General features: G+C 34.8%; 1 protein-coding gene across 6 annotated transcripts in view; it reads left to right on the top strand.

Annotated features, from left to right (window-relative positions):
* The window catches only part of MYO9A (myosin IXA), a 276224-nt gene that overhangs the window by 131420 nt on the left and 123835 nt on the right, over positions 1–20969 (top strand). For all 6 annotated transcript variants that reach the window (XM_032417536.1, XM_032417538.1, XM_032417537.1 and 3 more), the window contains one exon: positions 11358–11433. In XM_032417536.1, the coding sequence (XP_032273427.1) occupies positions 11358–11433 (76 nt within the window). The remainder of the gene's footprint in view (positions 1–11357; positions 11434–20969) is intronic.

Below are 20969 nucleotides of genomic sequence, written 5' to 3'. Positions count from 1 at the left end.
TAGGCACATTATTTGCCAAATGTCAAAGATAAAGAGAAAATCTTGAAAGCAGCCAAGAGAAAATATGGCACATTAAATACAAGGGGATAATGATAATGATTAACACCTGACTTATTAAAGCAGTGGAGACAGAAAGATATCCAAAAGTCATATTAAAATATTGCCCCCCCCCAAACAAACAAAACACCCCCCCAACAAAACCCAACTTTCAGGCAAAATTTCTATATTTTTAGTTTGGGTCTAGACAGTTAACTACCTGTTAGAAGAAAAATAAACAGTTTTCAGAAAAATGTAACAGAATTTAGTGTTCCTACAATGTATTTTCCACAGTCTATTAGCAAAATATTCTTTAAAAATGAACCTGAGGGGTGCCTGGGTGGCTCAGTTCGGCTCAGGTCATGATCCTGGAGTCCCAGGATCGAGTCCCGCATGGGGTTCCCTTCTCAGCAGGGAGTCTGCTTCTCCCTCTGACCCTCCCCCCTCTCATGCTCTCTCTCTCTATCTCATTCTCTCTCTCAAATAAATAAATAAAATCTTAAAAAAAAAAATGAACCTGAGATAAAAGTGTTTTCAGATAAGAGGAATCTGAGAGAATTTGTCACCATAATATATATTCTACAAGAAATGATAATGGAAAATTTTTTTTAATCAGAAAGTTCAACTTTATTTTTTTATTTATTTAATTTTTTTTTAGAGAGAGAGAAGATGTGTGAGCAGTGGGGGGGAGGGGAAGAGGGAGAGAGAGAAAGAGAGACTCTTAAGCAGGCTCCACACTCAGCACTGAGCCCAACATGGGGCTCAATCTCATGACCCTGAGATCAGGACCTGAGCCGAAATCAAGATTCGGATGCTTAACCAACTGAGCCACCCAGGCATCCTGATAATGGAAGTTCTTTAAGCTGAAGGCTAAAGTTACCATCAGATGATAACTTGGATGAATAGTAAGTGTTGGTATACTTTTCTGCAAAAGGCCAGATATTAAATATTTTAGGCTTTGTGGGTCTTATGGTCTCTGTTGAAACATCTCAGTTCTACTGTGAAAGGAGCCATAGACAATACATAAATAAATAAGCATGGCTGTGTTCCAGTAAAACTTTATAATGGACACTGAAATTTAAATTTCATATAATTTTCACATGTCACAAAAACATTCTTCCATTGATTTTTTTTTCCCCTCAACCATTTAAAAGATGTAAAAGCCATTCTTTGTGTTCAGGCCGTACAAAAACAGGCCGTGGGTTTGATTTGGCCCAGGGGCTTAGTTTGCTGATTCATTAATTATTTCTATTATCATAGAAATAATAACTGTGTATAAAAATAAATGACTATACATATTTCCTTTCCTTCTCTTAATTTCTTTTAAAAAGATATATGACTATTTAAAGTAAAAACTATGAGATTGTTCTGGTGGTATAAAATATGTCCACAAATTCTTTGATACTCCTCTCTTCAAGAGGCATGTGCTGTACTTAATGACTCACTTCTAACAAATGGAATATGGCAGAAGTGACAAGAGACAGTGTGTGACCTTAACGATTAAGACATAAAAGGTACTGTGGTTCTTCCTTTTCATTTCTGTTGCTCCCACCTTCTCTCTCTAGTGACTGTTCTCTAAGATTTGGTCGGGAGGAAATTAGAGGAGAGGGGAGGGGAGAAATTGGGGTTCTTGGAAGCATGACCTCCAGTCCCACTTCTGCAAAGGTCAAGAGCCCTGGTAAGGAAAAAGAATAAGATGGTAGGAGGAAGAGAGAGAGAAAGGGTAGAAGAGAAGAATCTCACTTGAATTTGAACCCATACTTTTGACCTTAAGTCTATACTCAGGACATGTTTATGAAGAAGATGAAGGGTCAGCAATTGTCAGAGAAATGCTGTGGGCTTGATATAACTTATTACTCTCACCTTGCTGACAATGCCTGCCTTAATGTCCCTGACCTTAGGCCTCAGTATGGTCCCACAAATGATTGAAAATTTAATCTGACCAAATGCAATTAATGGAATTCCATTGTAGAAATCCAAATGTAATTTAAGTCTGACCTAAATGGAATAAAATAGAAATCAGTAACAGAAAGATATCTGAGAAATCCTCCAATTTTTTTTTTTTTTAAGTAATCTGTACACCTAACATTTCTTGAACTTACAACTCATTAAGAGTTGCTTGCTCTTCTGACTGAGCCAGCCAGGTGCCCCTTGAGAAATACTCAGATATTTTGAAAATAAACCACATGTGTAAATAACTCATGAGTTAAAGAAGAATTTATAAGGGCAACTTGAAACTATTTTGATCTGAATGAGAATGGAAATAACATACTTGCATAATGCAACTAAAGAAGTGCTTATAAGAAAATTGATAGCTTTTAATTCCTTATATTAGAAAAAGGTCAAAATCAATGCTTTTACCTTATGAAGCTACAAGAGCACTTTAGACCCAAAATAAGTAGAAGTGAAGTGCTACAATCTGTGGATACAAAGCAGACCAACAGTAGAGAAAATCAGTGAACACCAAAAGCTGATTTTTCAAAAAGAGCAATGAAATTGACAATGCTCCAGTTCTGTCCAGTACAACTTTCTCTGAAGATGAAAATATTATCCAGCTATGCTCTCTAAAACTGTAACCATTAGTCAATATGGCTGTTAAGCACCTGAAATTTATTGAAAATTTGAAAACTGAAGTTTTAATTTGATTCAATCAAATAAAATTTGAAAGCCATGTGTGGCCAGTGGCTGCTGTATTATTAGACAGTACAGTTCTAGCCATTCTGATGGAGAAATATGAGAGAAGACACAAATACTGTTATCGGGAATGAGCAAGTGGACACAGTTACATATGGTATAGACATCAAAAGATTGAGGAGAGATTATGAACACTTATGTCAATAAATTCAACAAAGATGAAATGGACAAATTCCTTGAATGTCAATCTAATTTGACCCAAGGGAAAATAGAAAATTTGATCACTCCTGTATCTATTAATGATGATGGATTCATAAGTAAAATCTTCCCCCACACCCAAAAAGGCCAGGTAGCTTCCATAGTAAATTTTATTTAAGAAACGTTTAAGGAAAGAATAATAGCAGTTCTCTTCAACTCGTTCAGAAAATACAGGAGCAAGGAACCCTATGCAAATCATATCATGAGGCCAGTATTATTAAACAAAAACATTTCAAGAAAACTACAGACCAACATACCTCACAATGATAGTCGTAAAAAGCCTTAACAAAATAAGGGCTAACTGAATTCACCAATATATTAAAGGAGAATACATGAAAACCAGTGGAATTTATTCCAGGAATGAAAGGTTGTTTGATAATAGAAAATCAATCAATATAAATCACTATATTTTTTTAATAGATTTTATTTATTTGTCAGAGCACAAGCAGGGGGAGCAGTTCCCTGCTGAGCAGGGAGCCCGATGCAGGACTCGATCCCAGGACCCTGTGATCATGACCTGAGCCAAAGGCAGACGCTTAACCTACTGAGCCACCCACGCATCCCTATAACTCATTATATTATCCATCTAAAAAAAAGAAAAAGCTTATGATAGATATCTCAGTAGTTGGATAAAAAGATTTTGTCATAATTCTTCACTCATTCCTATTTAAAAACTTTTAGAGCCTAGGACTAGAAGGCAGCCTCCTCATTTTAAAGAATATGCATGAAAATCCTACAGTAGACTTCATACTTAATGATCAAAGATTGAATACTACTCTCTCACATTGAGAAAAGGCACAGATACCTGATTTTGCCACTCAGATTTAACACTGTGCTGAAGGTCATACACAGTGCTCTAAGTCAACAAAAAGAAATAAAAGGTGCATAGATTGAAAAGGAAGATGTAGACAACATGATCACCTGTATAAAAAGTGTTAAGGAGGGGCACCTGGGTGGCTCTTGGTTAAGCGACTGCCTTTGGCTCAGGTCATGATCCTAGGGTCCTTGGGTCGAGCCCCACATCCAGCTCCTTGCTCAGTGGGGAGCCTGCTTCTCCCTCTCCCTCTGCCTGCTACTCTGTCTGCTTGTGGTCTCTCTCTCTCTGTGTCAAATGAATAAATAAAATCTTTTTTTTTTTAAAAAAAGGAAATATCTCTATATCCAAGGAAATTAAAAAAAAAAAAAAAGAAGGTGCTAAGGAGTTTAAAATATGCTATTTAGATGATCTAGAAAGTAAATTCCAACAATCTCACAGGATACCAGGTAAATTTACAAAATTAAGTTATAATATTTTAGCCATGAACATGTGGAAAATGAAATTTATGAATTTCATTTGTACATCTTTGGCAGTCAGCCTCCTAGATACTCTTCAGTTATCCTCATACTCTGTTATTCACAACCTGTGTAGTCTCCTGCATTCTACCAGTCTTGGTCTGTGTGACTTATAGGACATGGCAGAAGTGATAGTTTGTCAATTCCAAAATTAAGTTATGAAAAACTACAGTTTCCATCTTAGGTAATTTCTCACTTGCTAGCTCTCTCTTGGATCACTGTTTCTGGGAGAAGTAAGCTGCCATTTGTGAGTAGCCCTGCTGAGAATCCCACTGAAGCCTGTAGTCAACAGTTAGGAACTGATCCTTGCTACTAACTATGTGAGTGACCTTGGAAACAAATCCTTTAGTTCCGCTTGAGATGACCACAGCTTTGGCCAGCAGGTTGACTATAACCTCATGAGAAGCCCTATCTCAACCACGCAGCTAAGCAGCTCTGGAAACCTGTTTCTGTAGAAACTCTGTGATTATGATAACTGTCATTTTTAAATGCTAGGGTTTTTTGTTTTTTTTTTTTAAGATTTTTTAATTTATATTTTGACAGAGAGAGAGAGAGACAGTGAGAGAGGGAACACAAGCAGGGGGAATGGGAGAGGGAGAAGCAGGCTTCCTGCCGAGCAGGGAGCCCAAGGGGAGAGGGAGAAGCAGGCTTCCTGCCAAGCAGGGAGCCCAATGCAGGGCTTGATCCCAGGACCCTGGGATCATGACCTGAGCCGAATGCAGGCGCTTAACGACTGAGCCAACCAGGCGCCCCTAAGTGCTAGGTTTTGAAGTGCTTTAATATGCAGTGGGTAATAATATACCAAACATGAAATGCTTAGGGATAATTTTTATTTTATTTATTAATTAATTTGGAAGGGGGCGGAGAGGGGGAGAGAGAGAGAGAATCTTAAGCAGGCTCCACGCCCAGCACAGAGCCCGATGGGAGGCTCCATCTCACAACCCTGAGATCATGACCTGAGCTGAAATCAGGAGTCAGATGCTTAGCTGACTGAGCCACCCACACGCCTCACGTAGGGATAACTTTAATGAAATATGTGTTAGACCTCTATACAACTAAGAGGAATTGAAAAATATCTAAATAAATGAAGAGATTTTTTGGTAGAAATTCACAAGCCAATATCTAAGATTTACACAGAAATATAGAATATCTAGGATGACAAAATTTTGAGAAAGAACAACAAAGCTAGAGAACTTACACGATACGATTTCAAGACTAAAATAATCATGACATTGTTCTCTTAATGTAAAGATCAAGAGATCAATAAAACCAAATAAAAATCCAGGAAAAGATCTACACATATAGGTCAATTGATTTTCCACAAAGGTGCTGAGATAATCCAGTGGGGTTGAGTATAGTCTTTTAAACAAATGACATTGGAACAACTAGGTAGCCTTATATAAGAAGAGGACTTTGACCTTATCTATAAGATTGAACTCAAAGTGGGTCATACAGCTCTTCATAAAGAGTAAAACTATTAAATTTGTAGAAGAAAACCTGAGAGAAAATCTTTACAATCTTGGGACAGGCAAAGATTTCTTAGATGGGACATAAGAGCATGAACTGTTTAAAAAAAGAAAAAGGATAAAATTGAGTTCACCAAAATTGATAATTTCTACTTTAAAAAAGATCTTGCTAAGAAAACTAAAAGCATACCACACCCTGGGAAACAAAACTTGTGTAATAATTTATAATACTGATAACTGATAATGGACTTGAAAACAATATTTTAGGAACTCCTGTAGTTAATAAGATAAGCAATTCAGTTAAAAATAGCTTAAAGATTTAAATGTGTGCTTCAAAAAAGAAGATATATTAATGATCCACAGGTTCATGAAAGATGATCAGTTTCATTAGTCATTAGGGAAATGCAAACTATAATCACAATAAGGTCACATTAAAACCCTGTATCGTGGCTGAATTTTAAGAAGTTGACAATACATAAAAAATTAACACTATTAACTGATGATGAGGTTGTGGAGCAACTGGAATGCTTATATACTCTACTGCAGTATAAAATAGTACAATTATTTCGGGAAAGAATCAGTTTTTTTATAAAGGTGAGCATATACTTTCCATGTATTCCATTAATACCAATCCCAGCTATTTACCTGAGAGAAATGAAAACATATGTTCACCCAAATACTTTTATATATCAGTTGTTAAAATATTATGCTGAATGAAACAAGTACTGCTATTTAAAATTAATAAAAATAGATTAACCTCATCAATTAAATTCTCAAAATGAATTTTGCAAGCAGTTCAATTAAATAATATCTACAAGGTTCTTTTTTTTTTTTTTTAAAGACTTTATTTATTTGAGAGAGAGAGACAGAGAGATCATGAGCAGGGAGCAGAGGGAGAATCGGGGCTCGATTATATAGTTATATAGGTAGTTATATATAACCCTAAGTGAAGGTAGATGCTTAGCTGACTGAGCCACCCAGGCACCCCATATCTACAAGATTCTTAAAAATGATGAAAATAAAAGGATGGACAAAGGTATACCAGGCAAAGGTGGTGAACAATAGCAATAAATAAAGTTAGGTAGTAATCTGAACAGATCTACACTGATAGAACTTTATTAAAAGATTTAGTTGAGGGGCACCTGAGTGGCTCAGTCATTGAGCGTCTGCCTTCGGCTCTGGTCATGATCCCAGGGTCCTGGGATTGAGCCCCGCATCGGGCTCCCTGCTCAGCAGGAAGCCTGCTTCTCCTTCTCCCACCCCCCCCCCCCCCATTGTGTTCCCTCTCTCGCTGTCTCCCTGTCAAATTAAAAAAAAAAAAAAAAGATTTAGTTGAGAAAGACAGAACCTGAACTCACTGGAAAGTTTTGAGATCTGATAAAGAAATGATAAATATGTGTATAAATCTAAATAATTACTTTATAAAACTTAGTAGTAAAGTTTAATTTGCTTGATTAATGGGAAGAAAACAAGGTGGAAATAAGAACTGGGTAACAACATCTGAGATGGGAAGGGGATAACTAGAATCAAAGCATTCAAAGGTTTTTGTACTCTTTAGCAAAAGGGAAGAAAGAATTCAGTTTAGAATTCATGGATATGCTAAAAATTCAAGGATAATCAAAGAGGAGAGTATTTATAACTTCTGAAACAAAAGAAACCAGAATATAAAGAAAATAATTCAGTAGAAATCTGGATGAAAGCATATAATAATTAGGGAAATTCAAGGCATAAAATAAGAAGTCAGAAAAACCAGAAACAACGTAATATAAATAAATTGAAATGAACCAAATTAAATAAAAAACAGCTTATGCAATTAAGAAAAAACTCGATTATAAGATGTTTATTAGAGAAAAACCTAAATCATATGAACACAGATTCAAAATAAAATATTGAATAAAGTTGTATCAGAAAATTTATTCTTGCTCTCTTGTACAGTTTCCCACCAGTTTCCCACTTTAGGCAACTCTTGTTAAGATTTCTGTTACTATAAATGTTTTGCCTTTTCTAAAAATTTTACAGAAATGGAATCATACAGTATGTATTCTTTTGTGTTCCGATTCTCTTATGCAATATAGTGATAAACACATTCATCTATGTTGTTTATATACAATTAATTTGTTGCTGGGTTATTGTATATATATAAACAATTGTATATACAACTTTGTGTTTATCATTTGTTTCTTGATGGATATAAGGGCTGTATACTGTTTTGAGCTATTACGAGGAGCCCTGCTCTAAACATTCTTATTCAAGTCATTTTGTGTACATATGTTTTCATGCCTCAGGTAAAACTTATGGTTGGTTACTGTGTCATTAAAGTAAGACTTGTTTAATGTCATTAGGAACTGTCAAACTTTGGTACCTTAAAGATACTTTGTTTTCTTTTGACATTATTTGTGATGATAAACTCAGATGTCATCTTGTTATAAATTCTTTCATATCTAATGTACCTTTTTCCCCTCTGGCTGCTAGGCATTTTCTCTTTGCTTTTTGGTTTAGTAATTTGTTATTTCCTAGATGTGATTTATATTTATCTTCTTTGGGATTTGCTGTACCTTTTGGACCTGTGATTCAATTGTTTTTCATCAAATTTAGGAAATTTTTGGCTAACATTGTTTCAAAATTTTTTTCTACTGCAATTTCTTTTCTTTCTGGATGTCAGTTATGTGTTTTTAGAATATTTGATATTGTCTCAGAGATTCCTTATACTCTGTTCCTTTTTCTTTTATTTTTATTCTTTTATTCTTGAGATTAGATAGTTTTTATTTATTGATTTCAAGTTCATTCATCCCCCGTTTAAAGTCTTCTTTTAAACCCATAGAATGAATTTTTTATTTTTAGTTCCAGAATATCCATTTGGTTCCTTTTTACAGTTCCCAGTTTTCCCTTGAGTTTTGCTGTCTGTTAACTCATAAGACCATCTTCTACTTTAAGTCCTTGAACATTATGATAACTATTTTAAAGTTTTTTTTTATGCTGATCCTAGCAAGTGGGGGATGATGGGATCTGAAGCTGTTGGAATGGAATCAGGAGAGAGGTACACAGGCCTTCATTTTCTAAGTGATCAGTTACAAACGTTCAGTGTATGACTCCTTATGTCCTCTTAATGTTTAAAATATTTAATAATTGATCTTGAAAATCATCACACAGAGGGGAAAAAAGAAAGTCAAATAATATGCATAAAAGAATTACCCTCAAAGAAACACCCTATTGTGTTTGCAGGGAAGATACTCCAAGAAAGAGAAGAAAATTTCCTGTGAGTACTTTACAGTATGGAAGAATTTAAGAACGTGTATCCAATAAAGCAGTAGCACAAATTTAAGACTATAAAATATCAGAATGATATTGAAAAGAGGTATTGAACTACTAAAGCATTCAGAGGCATAAAGCTACATCTGTATGAACTCAAAAAATGGTGGAAAATAGCTGAAAATTGAATTACTAATATTGAAGAAAGGCCTGAGATGATTATGTTTCAATACACGGAAGAAAAGAATAGATATGGAGGATAGAAAATGATAATTTTTTATAGGGATAATTGGTGCCCATAACTAAGGAACTGATTAAATAAAAACAATGAATTCAGTATATAAGAAAATAAAGTTATTCAAAGTTCTAACTGAATTTGTTGATCACAAGATATATTTCCAGTAACAGTTTACTGGAAATTCTCCTGGGAATTTACTTAGGAGTAGAATTGCTGGGTCATATGGTAATCCTATGTTTACTTTTTCGATGAACTGCTAGATTGCTTTCCAAAGTGACTGTATCATTTCACATTTCAGCAGTGTATAAAAGGTTCTAATTTTTTCATGTCCTTGGCAACAGTTATTATCTGTCTTTTTGATTATAGCCATACTGGTGGGTGGTATCTCATTGTAGTTTTGATTTTCATTTCTCTGTTGACTAATGATGTTGAGCATCATTTCATGAACTTATTAGCCCTTTGCATATCTTCTTTAGAAAAATATCTGTTGTAATCCTGTGTTCATTTTTAAATTGGGTTGTCTTTTTATTATTCACTTGTAAGAGTTCTTTTTATTTTCTGGATTCAAGTTCCTTATCAGATATTTGATTTACAAACATTTTCTATCATTCTGTGGGTTGTCTTTTTTTACTTTCTTGATCTGTTGTCTTTTGAAGCACAGTAGTTTTAAATTTTGATGATGTCCAGTTTATCCATGTTTTTCTTTGGTTGCTCATGCTTTTGGTGACATACCTAAGTAATTTTATTGCCTAATTCAATGTCAGAAAGATTTACTCCTATATTTTCTTTTAAGAGTTTTATACTTTTAGCACTTATTTTGATTTTTGGTCCACCTTCATTCTTGTACATGAGGATGTCTTGTTTTCCCAGCACCATTTTTTGAAAAGATTATTCTTTTCCCATTGAATTGTCTTGACACCTTTGTCAAAATTCATTAGATCATAAATGTAAAGGTCTATTCTGTATTCTCCATTCCTTTCCATTGTTTGTCTTTCTTTATGTAAGTACCATACTGTCTCAATTACTCTATCTTTATAGTAAGTTTCGAATTCAGAAGTGTGAGTCCTCCAACCATGTTCTTCTTTTTCAGCATTGTTCTGGCTATTCTGGGTCCTTTGCATTTCCATATTAATTTTAGGATCAGTTTATTCATCTCTAAAAAAATGATGCTGGAATTTTAATAGAGATTGCATGGACCTGTAGATAAATTTAGGGAGCATCGCTAACTTAACAGTAATTAAGTTTTCCAATCCATGAGTATGAATAGCATTCTTCCATTTATTTAGGTTTCTTTTAATGATGTTTTGTAGTTTTCAATGTTGACATTTTATACTTTTTAAAGTTTATTCTTTTTGTATTATTTTGATGTTATTATTAATGGAATTGTTTCTAATTTTATTTTCTGATTGTTTATTACTACTGTATAGAAATACAATTGATTTTTAAGTATTGATCTTATATCTTATAATTGTGCTGAATTCTTTTATTAGTCCTAGTAGTTTTTTTGTGGGTTACTTAGGATTTTCTACATACAGGATTGTTATCTTGAATAGATACTTTGACTTCCTTTCCAATGTGTCTTAACTATATTAAATGTCCGTGTATATGGTGTTAGTAAATTCATGGCCTTATGTGTATAGCGCTTCGATGTTTATCATATGATTTAAAGTAAATTATAACTTTAAAATATTGGTAATCCTTAGTAAGGAAATAATTTGTTGTTTTTGATTCGCATTGTCTATATGTAAGATTAATTGGCCTCTGAAATCTATAGTCCATGTTAGCAATATATTTATTACTGAAAAATGATGCAAAGGAATCATTAGGAATTTTTTGAATATTAAAATAATGAGCTTATACATTTCTAGACCTTCAACCCAGTTATCCTTCATATTCTGATAATGTTTAAATGAGAGGAGAAATAAGATTTATTATTTAATTCCCTAATTGGGTTCATTGTTGGCTAAGTCAGATTTGTAAGTAACAGTCATGGGACTTGGTTCATGTTATTATTTAGACATTTCTGACATGTTTAGCAAATATTTACTATTGAAGTACATTAATTTTATTTGTCCTTAGAAAAATTGTTTCATGTTTAGTTTCTTTTAGCATTGATTTGAAAATGTCTGCTTTTTGTTTGTTAGGTATAACCCGGAAAAATCCCAGAACACCTCTTTCTGATCTCCAGGGCATGAATACTCTAAATGAAAAACACCAACAGTAAGTATGCTTGGTTTATGTTTTCAAGGAAGTATAGAAGAAATAATTAGAATCCTTAGTAATACTTTTGTGGGTTAAAAAATATGAAGAAAATCAGGCCTAGTTTGTTTTTGTTTCATGATGCTTTTATGAATAGTGTAACAAGGTATGAAACTGGACTAAATATGTGTGTGTAACTAGTCACAGTACTGTTTGCAGTAGCATTAGCTATAGTAAGAGGTAAGACTGAGAGGATTTGAAATAGTACATAATAAGTTTGATAAACATGTTTAGTGGGAAGCTCCTATTCAAGCTTTACACATTAATGTAGCATTTGATATAAGAGAATATACAGAAGACACATGTACATTAGGAAGCATACCAACAAAATGAACCTACTACCCAAGTTCAGAACCAGAAGACTTTAGTATTACTGCAGCCACCTTTATATTACTTTCTGATCACTCCCTCCTCTCTACCCTCAGGTAACTGCTATCCAGAATTTTATGTTTATCATTACTGTGCTCTTAAAAAAAGTTTTACAGTAAATGTATGTTTTTTCTAAGCAATAACTTGTTTGGCTTTTCTAGTTCTTGAGTTTTACAGAAATACTGGTATATAGTATGCTGTCTTCTATGACTTTTTTTTCCCCTTCAACAATATTCATCTAAGATTCATCCATCTTCTTGCAAGTAGTTTATTCTTTTTAGTTGTTGTATAATATTATATACTATGGGGGAGTGGGGAGTTATTGTTTAATGAATACAAAGTTTCAGTTTGGCTAACACTGGAGATGGATAGTGGTGATTTTTGCAGAGCATTGTGAATGTACTCAATGACAGTATACTCAGTGTACATTGAAAATATTAAAATGGACAGAGAACAGATTGGTGGTTGCCCAAGGTTGGGGTAGGGTATGGGCAAAATGGGTGAGGTGGTCAAAAGATACAAACTCCCAGTTCTAAAATAAATAAGTCCTGGGAAAGTAATGTGTAGTATAGTGACCATAGTTAATAATATTGTATTGTATATTTGAAAGTTGCTAAGACAGCAGATCTTAAAAGTTCTCATCACAGAACAAAAATTTGTAACTGTGTGTAGTGATAGTAACTACACATATTCTGGTGATCATTTTGCAGTGTATATAAATATTCAATCGTTCTTTTGTATATCTGAAACTAATGAAATGTTATGTGTCAATTATTTCTCAATAAAAAAGAAAAGTGATAAGTTTTATGTTATTTTTTTTTTTAAAGATTTTATTTATTTGAGAGAGAGAGAGAGAGAGAGGGAGCACTAGCAGGGGAAAGGGGAAGGGGTAGAGGGACAAGCAGACTCCCGCTGAGTGTGGAGCAGACTTGGGGCTCCATCCCAGGACCCCGAGATCATGACCTGAGCTGAAGTCAGACGCTTAACCAACTGAGCCACCCAGGCGTCCCATTATGTGTTTTTTTTATCACAATAAAATAATTACATGACATTAATATACCGTAATAGATTTGTCCATCAGTGGATATGTGGGTGGTTCTTTTACCATTACAAATGGTGCTACTTTAAACATGCTCATACCAATCTCCTGGTTCACCTATTATTATATCTCTGGGATATGTACTTAGTAGTGGAACTGTTAGTTCAGTAGGAGTTTATAAGATAATCCCAAATTGTTTTTCAAGGTAGTTGTACTAATGTACACAAACAGTGGCAATTGAAAGTTCCCTTTGCTTCATTCCTTGCCAGCACAACTGATTGTCAGACTTCTTAACTTTTGGTAATCTGGTGGTTATGAAATGGTATCTCATAATTAGCTTTTCCGTGCTTATTAGTGATGCTGAACAGTTTTTATATATTTTATGGCCATTTATGTATTTTGAAATGCTATTTGCCCATATCTCTTCTTTAAAAAGTATTCTTTATAAATTTTATGTACTGATCCCATTTCAGTTATATGTTTCAAATGTGTTCTCCCAATTTGTAGCTTATCTTTTTACTTTAATGGTGCCTTGTGGTGAACAACAATTCTTAAATTTAATGTAGCTAAATATATTTTTTCTCTCGATTTGTCCATTTTACAGCTTATTTTAAAAATTCTTTCCTAGTCCCAAATCATTCAGCCAGATTTTCCTCTAAAATTTTCTAATGTTTATCACCATTTCAACCCCAAGCTAAATTTGTCAGTTGGCTGAGTTTGTCAGTTGGCTGAATTTCCTCTGGTCTTAAACAGATGCATCATGAATCAGTTTTATTTTCCCCTACAAATCTCTCCTGGCATTTTTTTTAATTTGTACTAATCTGGATTTGTCACATTGGTATCTTCCTTTACCTTTGTATTGGGCATTCTTTTTGTCATTCTTTTTGCATCAACTTTTTTCTAACATTTTTTCCTCTTTTATGTCTACTTTGTAAACTTTTATGGAGCATATCCTCTAGTAGCTCCATGTGAAAATATGTATGAGAGGAAAATATTTTGGTTCCTCCATAACTAAACATGCTTTTATTCTGACCTCACACTTGATTGGTAATTTGCCTGTGTATAGAACTCTTGGTCAGAAATAATTTTTCTTCAGAATTTTGAAGACATTGCTACATTGCATTTTAGTTCTAACTTGCTGATTTCTGAGTCCTATTTTTAAATAGCTTTATTGAGATATAATTTACATACCACAGAGTTTCATTCATTTAAAATATATAATTTAGTGGGGTTTGGTGTATTCAAGCGTTAGCTAATCATCCCAAAATCTAAGTTAGAGCATTTTAATCACTCCAAAAAGAAACTTCCTACTCACTAGTTTCTCTCCATTCCTCATATTCTTGCTAATTGTAGGGAAATACTAATATACTTTTGGTCTCTACAGATGTGCCTATTCTGGAAATTTAGTTTAAATAGAATCTTACAATATGTGGCCTTTTGTGTGATACTTTTTTCACTTAGCATGATGTTTTCAAGGATAATCTACATTGTAGCATGTACCAGTATTTCATTCCTTTTTATGGCAGAACATTCCATTGTATGGTTATTTTGTTTATACATTTATCAGTTGACAAACACTCAGGTTTTCCCCTTTTGGCTATTTTTTTTTTTAAAGATTTTATTTATTTATTCGTGAGAGGCAGAGGGAGAAGTAGGCTCCCAAGGAGCAGGGAGCCCGATGCGGGACTTGATCCCAGGACCCTGGGATCATGACCTGAGCCGATGGCAGACGCTTAACCATCTGAGCCACCCAGGCGCCCTTCCCCTTTTGGCTATTAAGAATAATGCTGCTCTGAACATTCATGTACAAGTGTTTGTGTGGATATATGTTTTCCATTATTTTGAGTATGTACTTAGGAATGAAATTTCTGGGTCAAATCTCTGTGTTTTGTTTAACATTTTGAGAAATTGCCAAACTATTTTTCAAAGTGGCTGTGACGTTTTACATTCCCACTGGTAATAGATAAGGGTTCCATTTTCTCTTTTGCCAATATCTGTTATTGACTGTCCTTTTAATTTTAGTGGTGTTAGTGATGGGTGTGAAGTAGTATCTCATTGTGGTTTTGATAATGGATTTCTCTAATGCCTACAAATGTTGAGCATCTTTTCATGTGCTTATTGATCATTTGTATATCTTCTTGGGTGATTCATATATCTTCTTTGAATAAATGTTTGCTTTGCTATGAAAAATTTTTTTGTGGGGGCATATATTCTTCTTTCCAAGTATAAAAATGTAATTGTCTTAAAACTGTTATCAAACAGTATTGTATTTAAATTTAATAATATATGCTAACATCTTTTTATGCTGTTAAATATTATTCTACAACATGATTTTTTTTTAAGATTTATTTATTTATTTAGAGAGAGCAGGGAGAAGGGCAGAGGGAAAGAATCTCAAGCTGACTCCCCCGTGAGCATGGAGACCCCCCCCCCCCCACCCCGCACCGACATGGGCTCGATCTCATGACCCTGAGCTGAAATCAAAGAGTCAGTGCTCAACTGACTGAGCCATCCAGGTGCCTCTACAACATGATTTTTAATGACCTCATAGACTTCCATTGGGTGGTTGTAACATAATTTATTTCACCTGTTTCCAATTCCTGGTTACTTAGGTTGTTTTTTTATATTGATGAAAATTTTTGTAATTAAATTTTTGCATGTTTGATTATCTTCTGTCCTTTTTAATTAAAAGCTTGACCAGAAAGACAGAAGGCAGTTATTACTATAAAATTTTAAAGGTATTGTCCCAGCTATCCAAAAAGCATAGTTTAAAAAGAACTAATGGAAAAATATTTTAAGGTTACATTCCATTTTTCAAAAGCAGGAAGTTTCAAAAGTAGTACAAAGGAAAAAATAGTTCATAGAGTCCCATGTACCTACTCTTCACTTAGCTTCCCTGAGTGACATCTTATATAGTGATAATGATAGTGTATTATCAAAACCAGGAAATTTACATTAGCACATTAATATTAACTAGACTACAGTTTTCACCATTTTTAGAAATCTGCAGGTGTGTCTCTATATAGATTTTTGCAATTGTACCCCATCTATACATTTGTGTAACTAATGCCACAATCAGGATACAGAACTCTTTCATCATCACAAAATTCATTCATGCTGCCTATTTGTATTTACCCATGTCCTTGTCCTATCCTGTAGCAACCACTAGTATGTTAGTCATTTTTCTAGTTTTGTTATTTTGATAATGTTATATAAATAGAATCATATAAGATGAAACTGTTAGGGAGAAAAATCTTTTCTTATGTTCAGTAGCTGGGGGCCTGTGAATTAAACTTATGAAAGACAGATTAACAGGAAGAAATGATATAATTTTTATTAGTATTTTATGTGCATGAGTATTCACAGAAAATAAGTGAAACTCAAAAAAGTGGTGTAACACTTGGGGGCTTATATACCCTTTTTATAAAGGAAAGCGGGTTTGGGCTTTAAGGGATGGTAAAATGTGGGGAAGTGACTAGGGAATATGTGGGGGAACTAATGGAAGATGAGGGTTATTTTAGTAAGGTTTATGTAAGTAAACTCATCTCAGTTCCTACTTTCTTATCTCAGGTGATAAAAGTTGCTCTCCTCTTCCTAATAGGGGAGAAGGGAACACTTTCACAAAGGGAAGTTTATGCCCTGCTTTTAGGGGGTTAAGGGGCAGGGATAGAACTGACTCTTCCTCTATCTGTTGGTTCTTCTTAGTTCCCTTATATGAAAGTATCATAATTTAGAGTGATGTGTCCTAATTCCCTTCGTAACTTTGAGATTAGTTCTTTTCACTAAATATGGTGCTTAATTTGTTAGGTTATTAAATGTATCAATAGTTGATTTCTTTTTATTTCTGAGTTATCTATTTTTTAGTTGTGTTGTCTTATTATTGAGGTGTAAGAGTTATTTATATATTCTAGATCTAGATCTCTTATCAGATATAGGACTTGAAAATATTTTCTTTTAGTCTGGGAATTGTCCTTTCACTTTTCTTATGGTGTTGTTCGAAGTGTAAAATTTTTAATTTTAAAGAAGTCTAACTTATCTATTTTTCTTTTTTGTTATACTTTTGTTATATTTAAGAAATCATTACCTAAGCCCATGTCACAAAGGTTGACTGTTTTCTTCTTCTAAGAGTTTTATAGCTTTAGCTTTTGAATTTAGATCTATGATTGATTTTGAGTTGATTCTTTATATGTTGAGAAAGAGAGATCCAGCTTCCTTCTTTTGCAGGTGGATATCTAGTCACCTCAGCACCATTTGTTGAAAATACTGTTTATTCCCTGTTGAATTGTCTTTGATGCCTTTATCAGAACTCAATTGACCCTAAATAGAAGTGTTTATTTCTGGATTCTCAACGCTATTCTCTTGATATATATGTCTTTCCTTATGCCAGTACCATATTGTCTTAATTATTATAGCTTTGTAATAGATTTACAAATCAGGAACTGTAATTCTTCTAGCTTTGTTCTTTTCAACATTGTTTTGGCTATTCTGGGTTCCTTGTATTTCCATATGCACTTAAGGATTATCTTGTTATTTTCTGTAAAAAGGCAGCTGGGGTTTTTGCTAGAGGTTGTGTTGAGTCTATAGATTAATTTTTTTATGTTAATCACCATACATTACATCATTACTTTTTGATGTTGTGTTCCATGATTCATTGTGTATAACACCCAGTGCTCCATTCAGTACGTGCCCTCTTTAATACCCATCACCAGGCTAACCCATCCCCCCAACCCCCTCCCTTAGAACCCTCAGTTTGTTTCTCAGAATCCATAGTCTTTCATGGTTCGTCTCCCCCTTCAATTTCCCCGCCTTCATTTTTCCCTTCCTGCTATCTTCTTCTTCTTCTTCTTCTTTTTTTTTTTTTTAAACATATAATGTATTATTTGTTTCAGAGGTACAGGTCTGTGATTCAACAGTCTTACACAATTCACAGCGCTCACCATAGCACATATCCCCCCAATGTCCATCACCCAGCCACCCCATCCCTCCCACCTGCCACCCCTCCAGCAACCCTCAGTTTGTTCCCTGAGATTAAGAATTCCTCACATCAGTGAGGTCATATGATACTTGTCTTTCTCTGATTGACTTATTTCGCTCAGCATAATACCCTCCAGTTCCATCCACGTCATTGCAAATGGCAAGATTTCATTCCTTTTGATGGCTGCATAACATTCCATTGTATATATATATACACCACATCTTCTTTATCCATTCATCTGTCGATGGACATCTTGGCTCTTTCCATAGTTTGGCTATTGTGGACATTGCTGCTATAAACATCGGGGTACACGTACCCCTTCAGATCCCTATATTTGTATCTTTGGGGTGAATACCCAGTAGTGCAATTGCTGGGTCGTACGGTAGCTCTATTTTCAACTTTTTGAGGAATCTCCATACTGTTTTTCTAGAGTGGCTGCACCAACGGTGCAGGATTGCATTGCATTCCCACCAGCAGTGTAGGAGGGTTCCCCTTTCTCCGCATCCCCGCCAACATCTGTTGTTTCCTGACTTGTTAATTTTAGCCATTCTGACTGGTGTGAGGTGGTATCTCATTGAAGTTTTGATTTGAATTTCCCTGATGCCGAGCAATGTTGAGCACTTTTTCATGTGTCTGTTGGCCATTTGGATGTCTTCTTTGGAAAAATGTCTGTTCATGTCTTCTACCCATTTCTTGATTGGATTATTTGTTCTTTGGGTGTTGAGTTTGAGAAGTTCTTTATAGATTTTGGATACTAGCCTTTTATCTGATATGTCATTTGTGAATATCTTCTCCCATTCTGTCTGTTGTCTTTTGGTTTTTTTTTTTTTTTTTTTTTTTTTTAAAGATTTTATTTATTTTTCAACAGAGAGAGAGCGACAGCGAGAGAGGGAACACAAGCAGGGGGAGTGGGAGAGAGAGAAGCAGGCTTCCCGCTGAGCAGGGAGCCCGATGCGGGACTCGATCCCAGGACCCTGGGATCATGACCTGAGCCGAAGGCAGACGCTTAACGACTGAGCCACCCAGGCGCCCCTGTTGTCTTTTGGTTTTGTTGACTGTTCTTTTGCTGTGCAAAAGCTTTTTATCTTGATGAGGTCCCAATATACAGGTCTCATTTTTGCCTTTGCTTCCCTTGCCTTTGGCGATGTTTCTAGGAAGAAGTTGCTGCGGCTGAGGTCAAAGAGGTTGCTGCCTGTGTTCTTTAGGATTTTGATGGACTCTTGTCTCACATTTAGGTCTTTCAACCATTTTGAGTCTATTTTTATGTGTGGTGTAAGGAAATGGTCCAGTTTCATTCTTCTGCATGTGGCTGTCCAATTTTCCCAACACCATTTGTTGAAGAGACTTTTTTCCATTGGACATTCTTTGTCGAAGATTAGTTGACCATAGAGTTGAGGGTCCATTTCTGGGCTCTCTGTTCTGTTCCATTGATCTATCTGTCTGTTTTTGTGCCAGTACCATACTGTCTTGATGACAGCTTTGTAATAGAGCTTGAAGTCCGGAATTGTGATGCCACCAGCTTTGCTTTTCTTTTTCAACATTCCTCTGGCTATTTGGGGTCTTTTCTGGTTCCTTACAAATTTTAGGATTATTTGTTCAAAAAAAAAAATATATATATCCAAATTAGAAAGAAGTAAATTTGTACTTAGTCACATAAGACATGATCTTACATGGACTACTCAAAGGAATCCACTAAACAACTATTAGAACTAATGAATTAAGCAAGGTTTAAAAATTCAATTATATTTCTATATAATAGCAATGAACAATTGATTATAAAAGCAAAAAACCCACTCATAACAGCATGAAAATAATATAACACTTGGGAGTAAATTTAACAAAGGAAGTGTAAGCCTTGTACACTAAAACTAAAAATATTGTTAAAAGAATGAAAGATCTAAATAAGTGAAAAGATATTCCATGACAGCACTCTTTCATTGGTGTTACATTTTTAATTTTTAGGAGCTTTTCATTACTTTGTTTTCTCAATTTTGAAATTTTTCATAATATCTTACTCTGTAGATGCAATATTTTCTCTCTTCTCTAAACATATTACTGATAGCTTTAAAAATCTTTTTTTACTTCCAAGTTGTTTATGTCATGATTGTTTTGGTCTCTGTTTCATGCTAGGGGCTTTCCTCAGATGTCTAGTGAACCTTGGTCAACTGTTCATATTCGTATTGAAACACTAAAAAGCTAATTGGAATCTGATTAATTGGGTGTGTTGTCAGTGTCTAGAACATATCAGTATATCTTTGGGTCTTTCCTCTTGGGCTGGTCAAATTCCACACAAAAGTTTAATTTTCTTCTTGGAGGATATAGTCCCAGCTGCCATATTTTCAGTATTTTCTTTGACTTTTGTAAAGTATACCCATCCCCATTTGTGCCTGGTGCTGTCTAGTCCATGGACTTTCTCTTTCATCCTCTTGCTTAGATAAAGGAGGGATGGTCATCAGGCTGCATGGAGTTCTAACTGCTTTTAAACTGACTTTCAACTTAGTGCTCTTGTTCTTAACCCATCTTTTCCACCACTTCCATAGGTACATGGTACCACGAGCTCTGGAGCCTTTGGGAGTTTTGTAAATATGGATACTTCTCAGTCTTTTTCCACAGCCAGTTTAAGATTGCTTTCTATAGGGACAGCTGGGTGGCTCAGTTGGTTAAGGGTCTGCCTTCAGCTCAGGTCATGATCCCAGGGTCCTGGGAACGGGTCCCATATCAGGCTCCTTGCTCGACAGGAAGCCTGCTTCTCCCTCTGCTTGTGCTCTCTCTCTCTCTCTCTGACAAATAAATAAAATCTTTTAAAAAAAAAGGTTGTTTCTATATTCATCTGCTTTCCATATTTCAAAACTGTTACTATTTTCTCAGTATATTTTCTTTGTTTATTCCCTTAAAAATTATTTTATTAAATTTTCACAGGTTTCTGGAGGAATCCAAATATGTGGCCAATTTGCTATCTGTACCTGGAAAGCCCCCTATTAATTCTTCATATTTTAATCACTGATAATTTTATCTGTTTTGTTCACTCCTCTATCTCCAGTGGCTAGAATAGTGCTCAGCCCATAGAAGATGCTTAGTAACTTTGGTGGATACGTCGTATGTAGTAAGTGAGTG

This window comes from Phoca vitulina, unplaced genomic scaffold (genome assembly GCF_004348235.1).
Source record: "Phoca vitulina isolate PV1807 unplaced genomic scaffold, GSC_HSeal_1.0 scaffold20, whole genome shotgun sequence".
Classification (NCBI taxonomy): domain Eukaryota; kingdom Metazoa; phylum Chordata; class Mammalia; order Carnivora; family Phocidae; genus Phoca; species Phoca vitulina.
The sequence above is the reverse complement of the archived record's forward strand: the minus strand, read 5'-3'. Positions and strand labels throughout refer to the sequence as shown.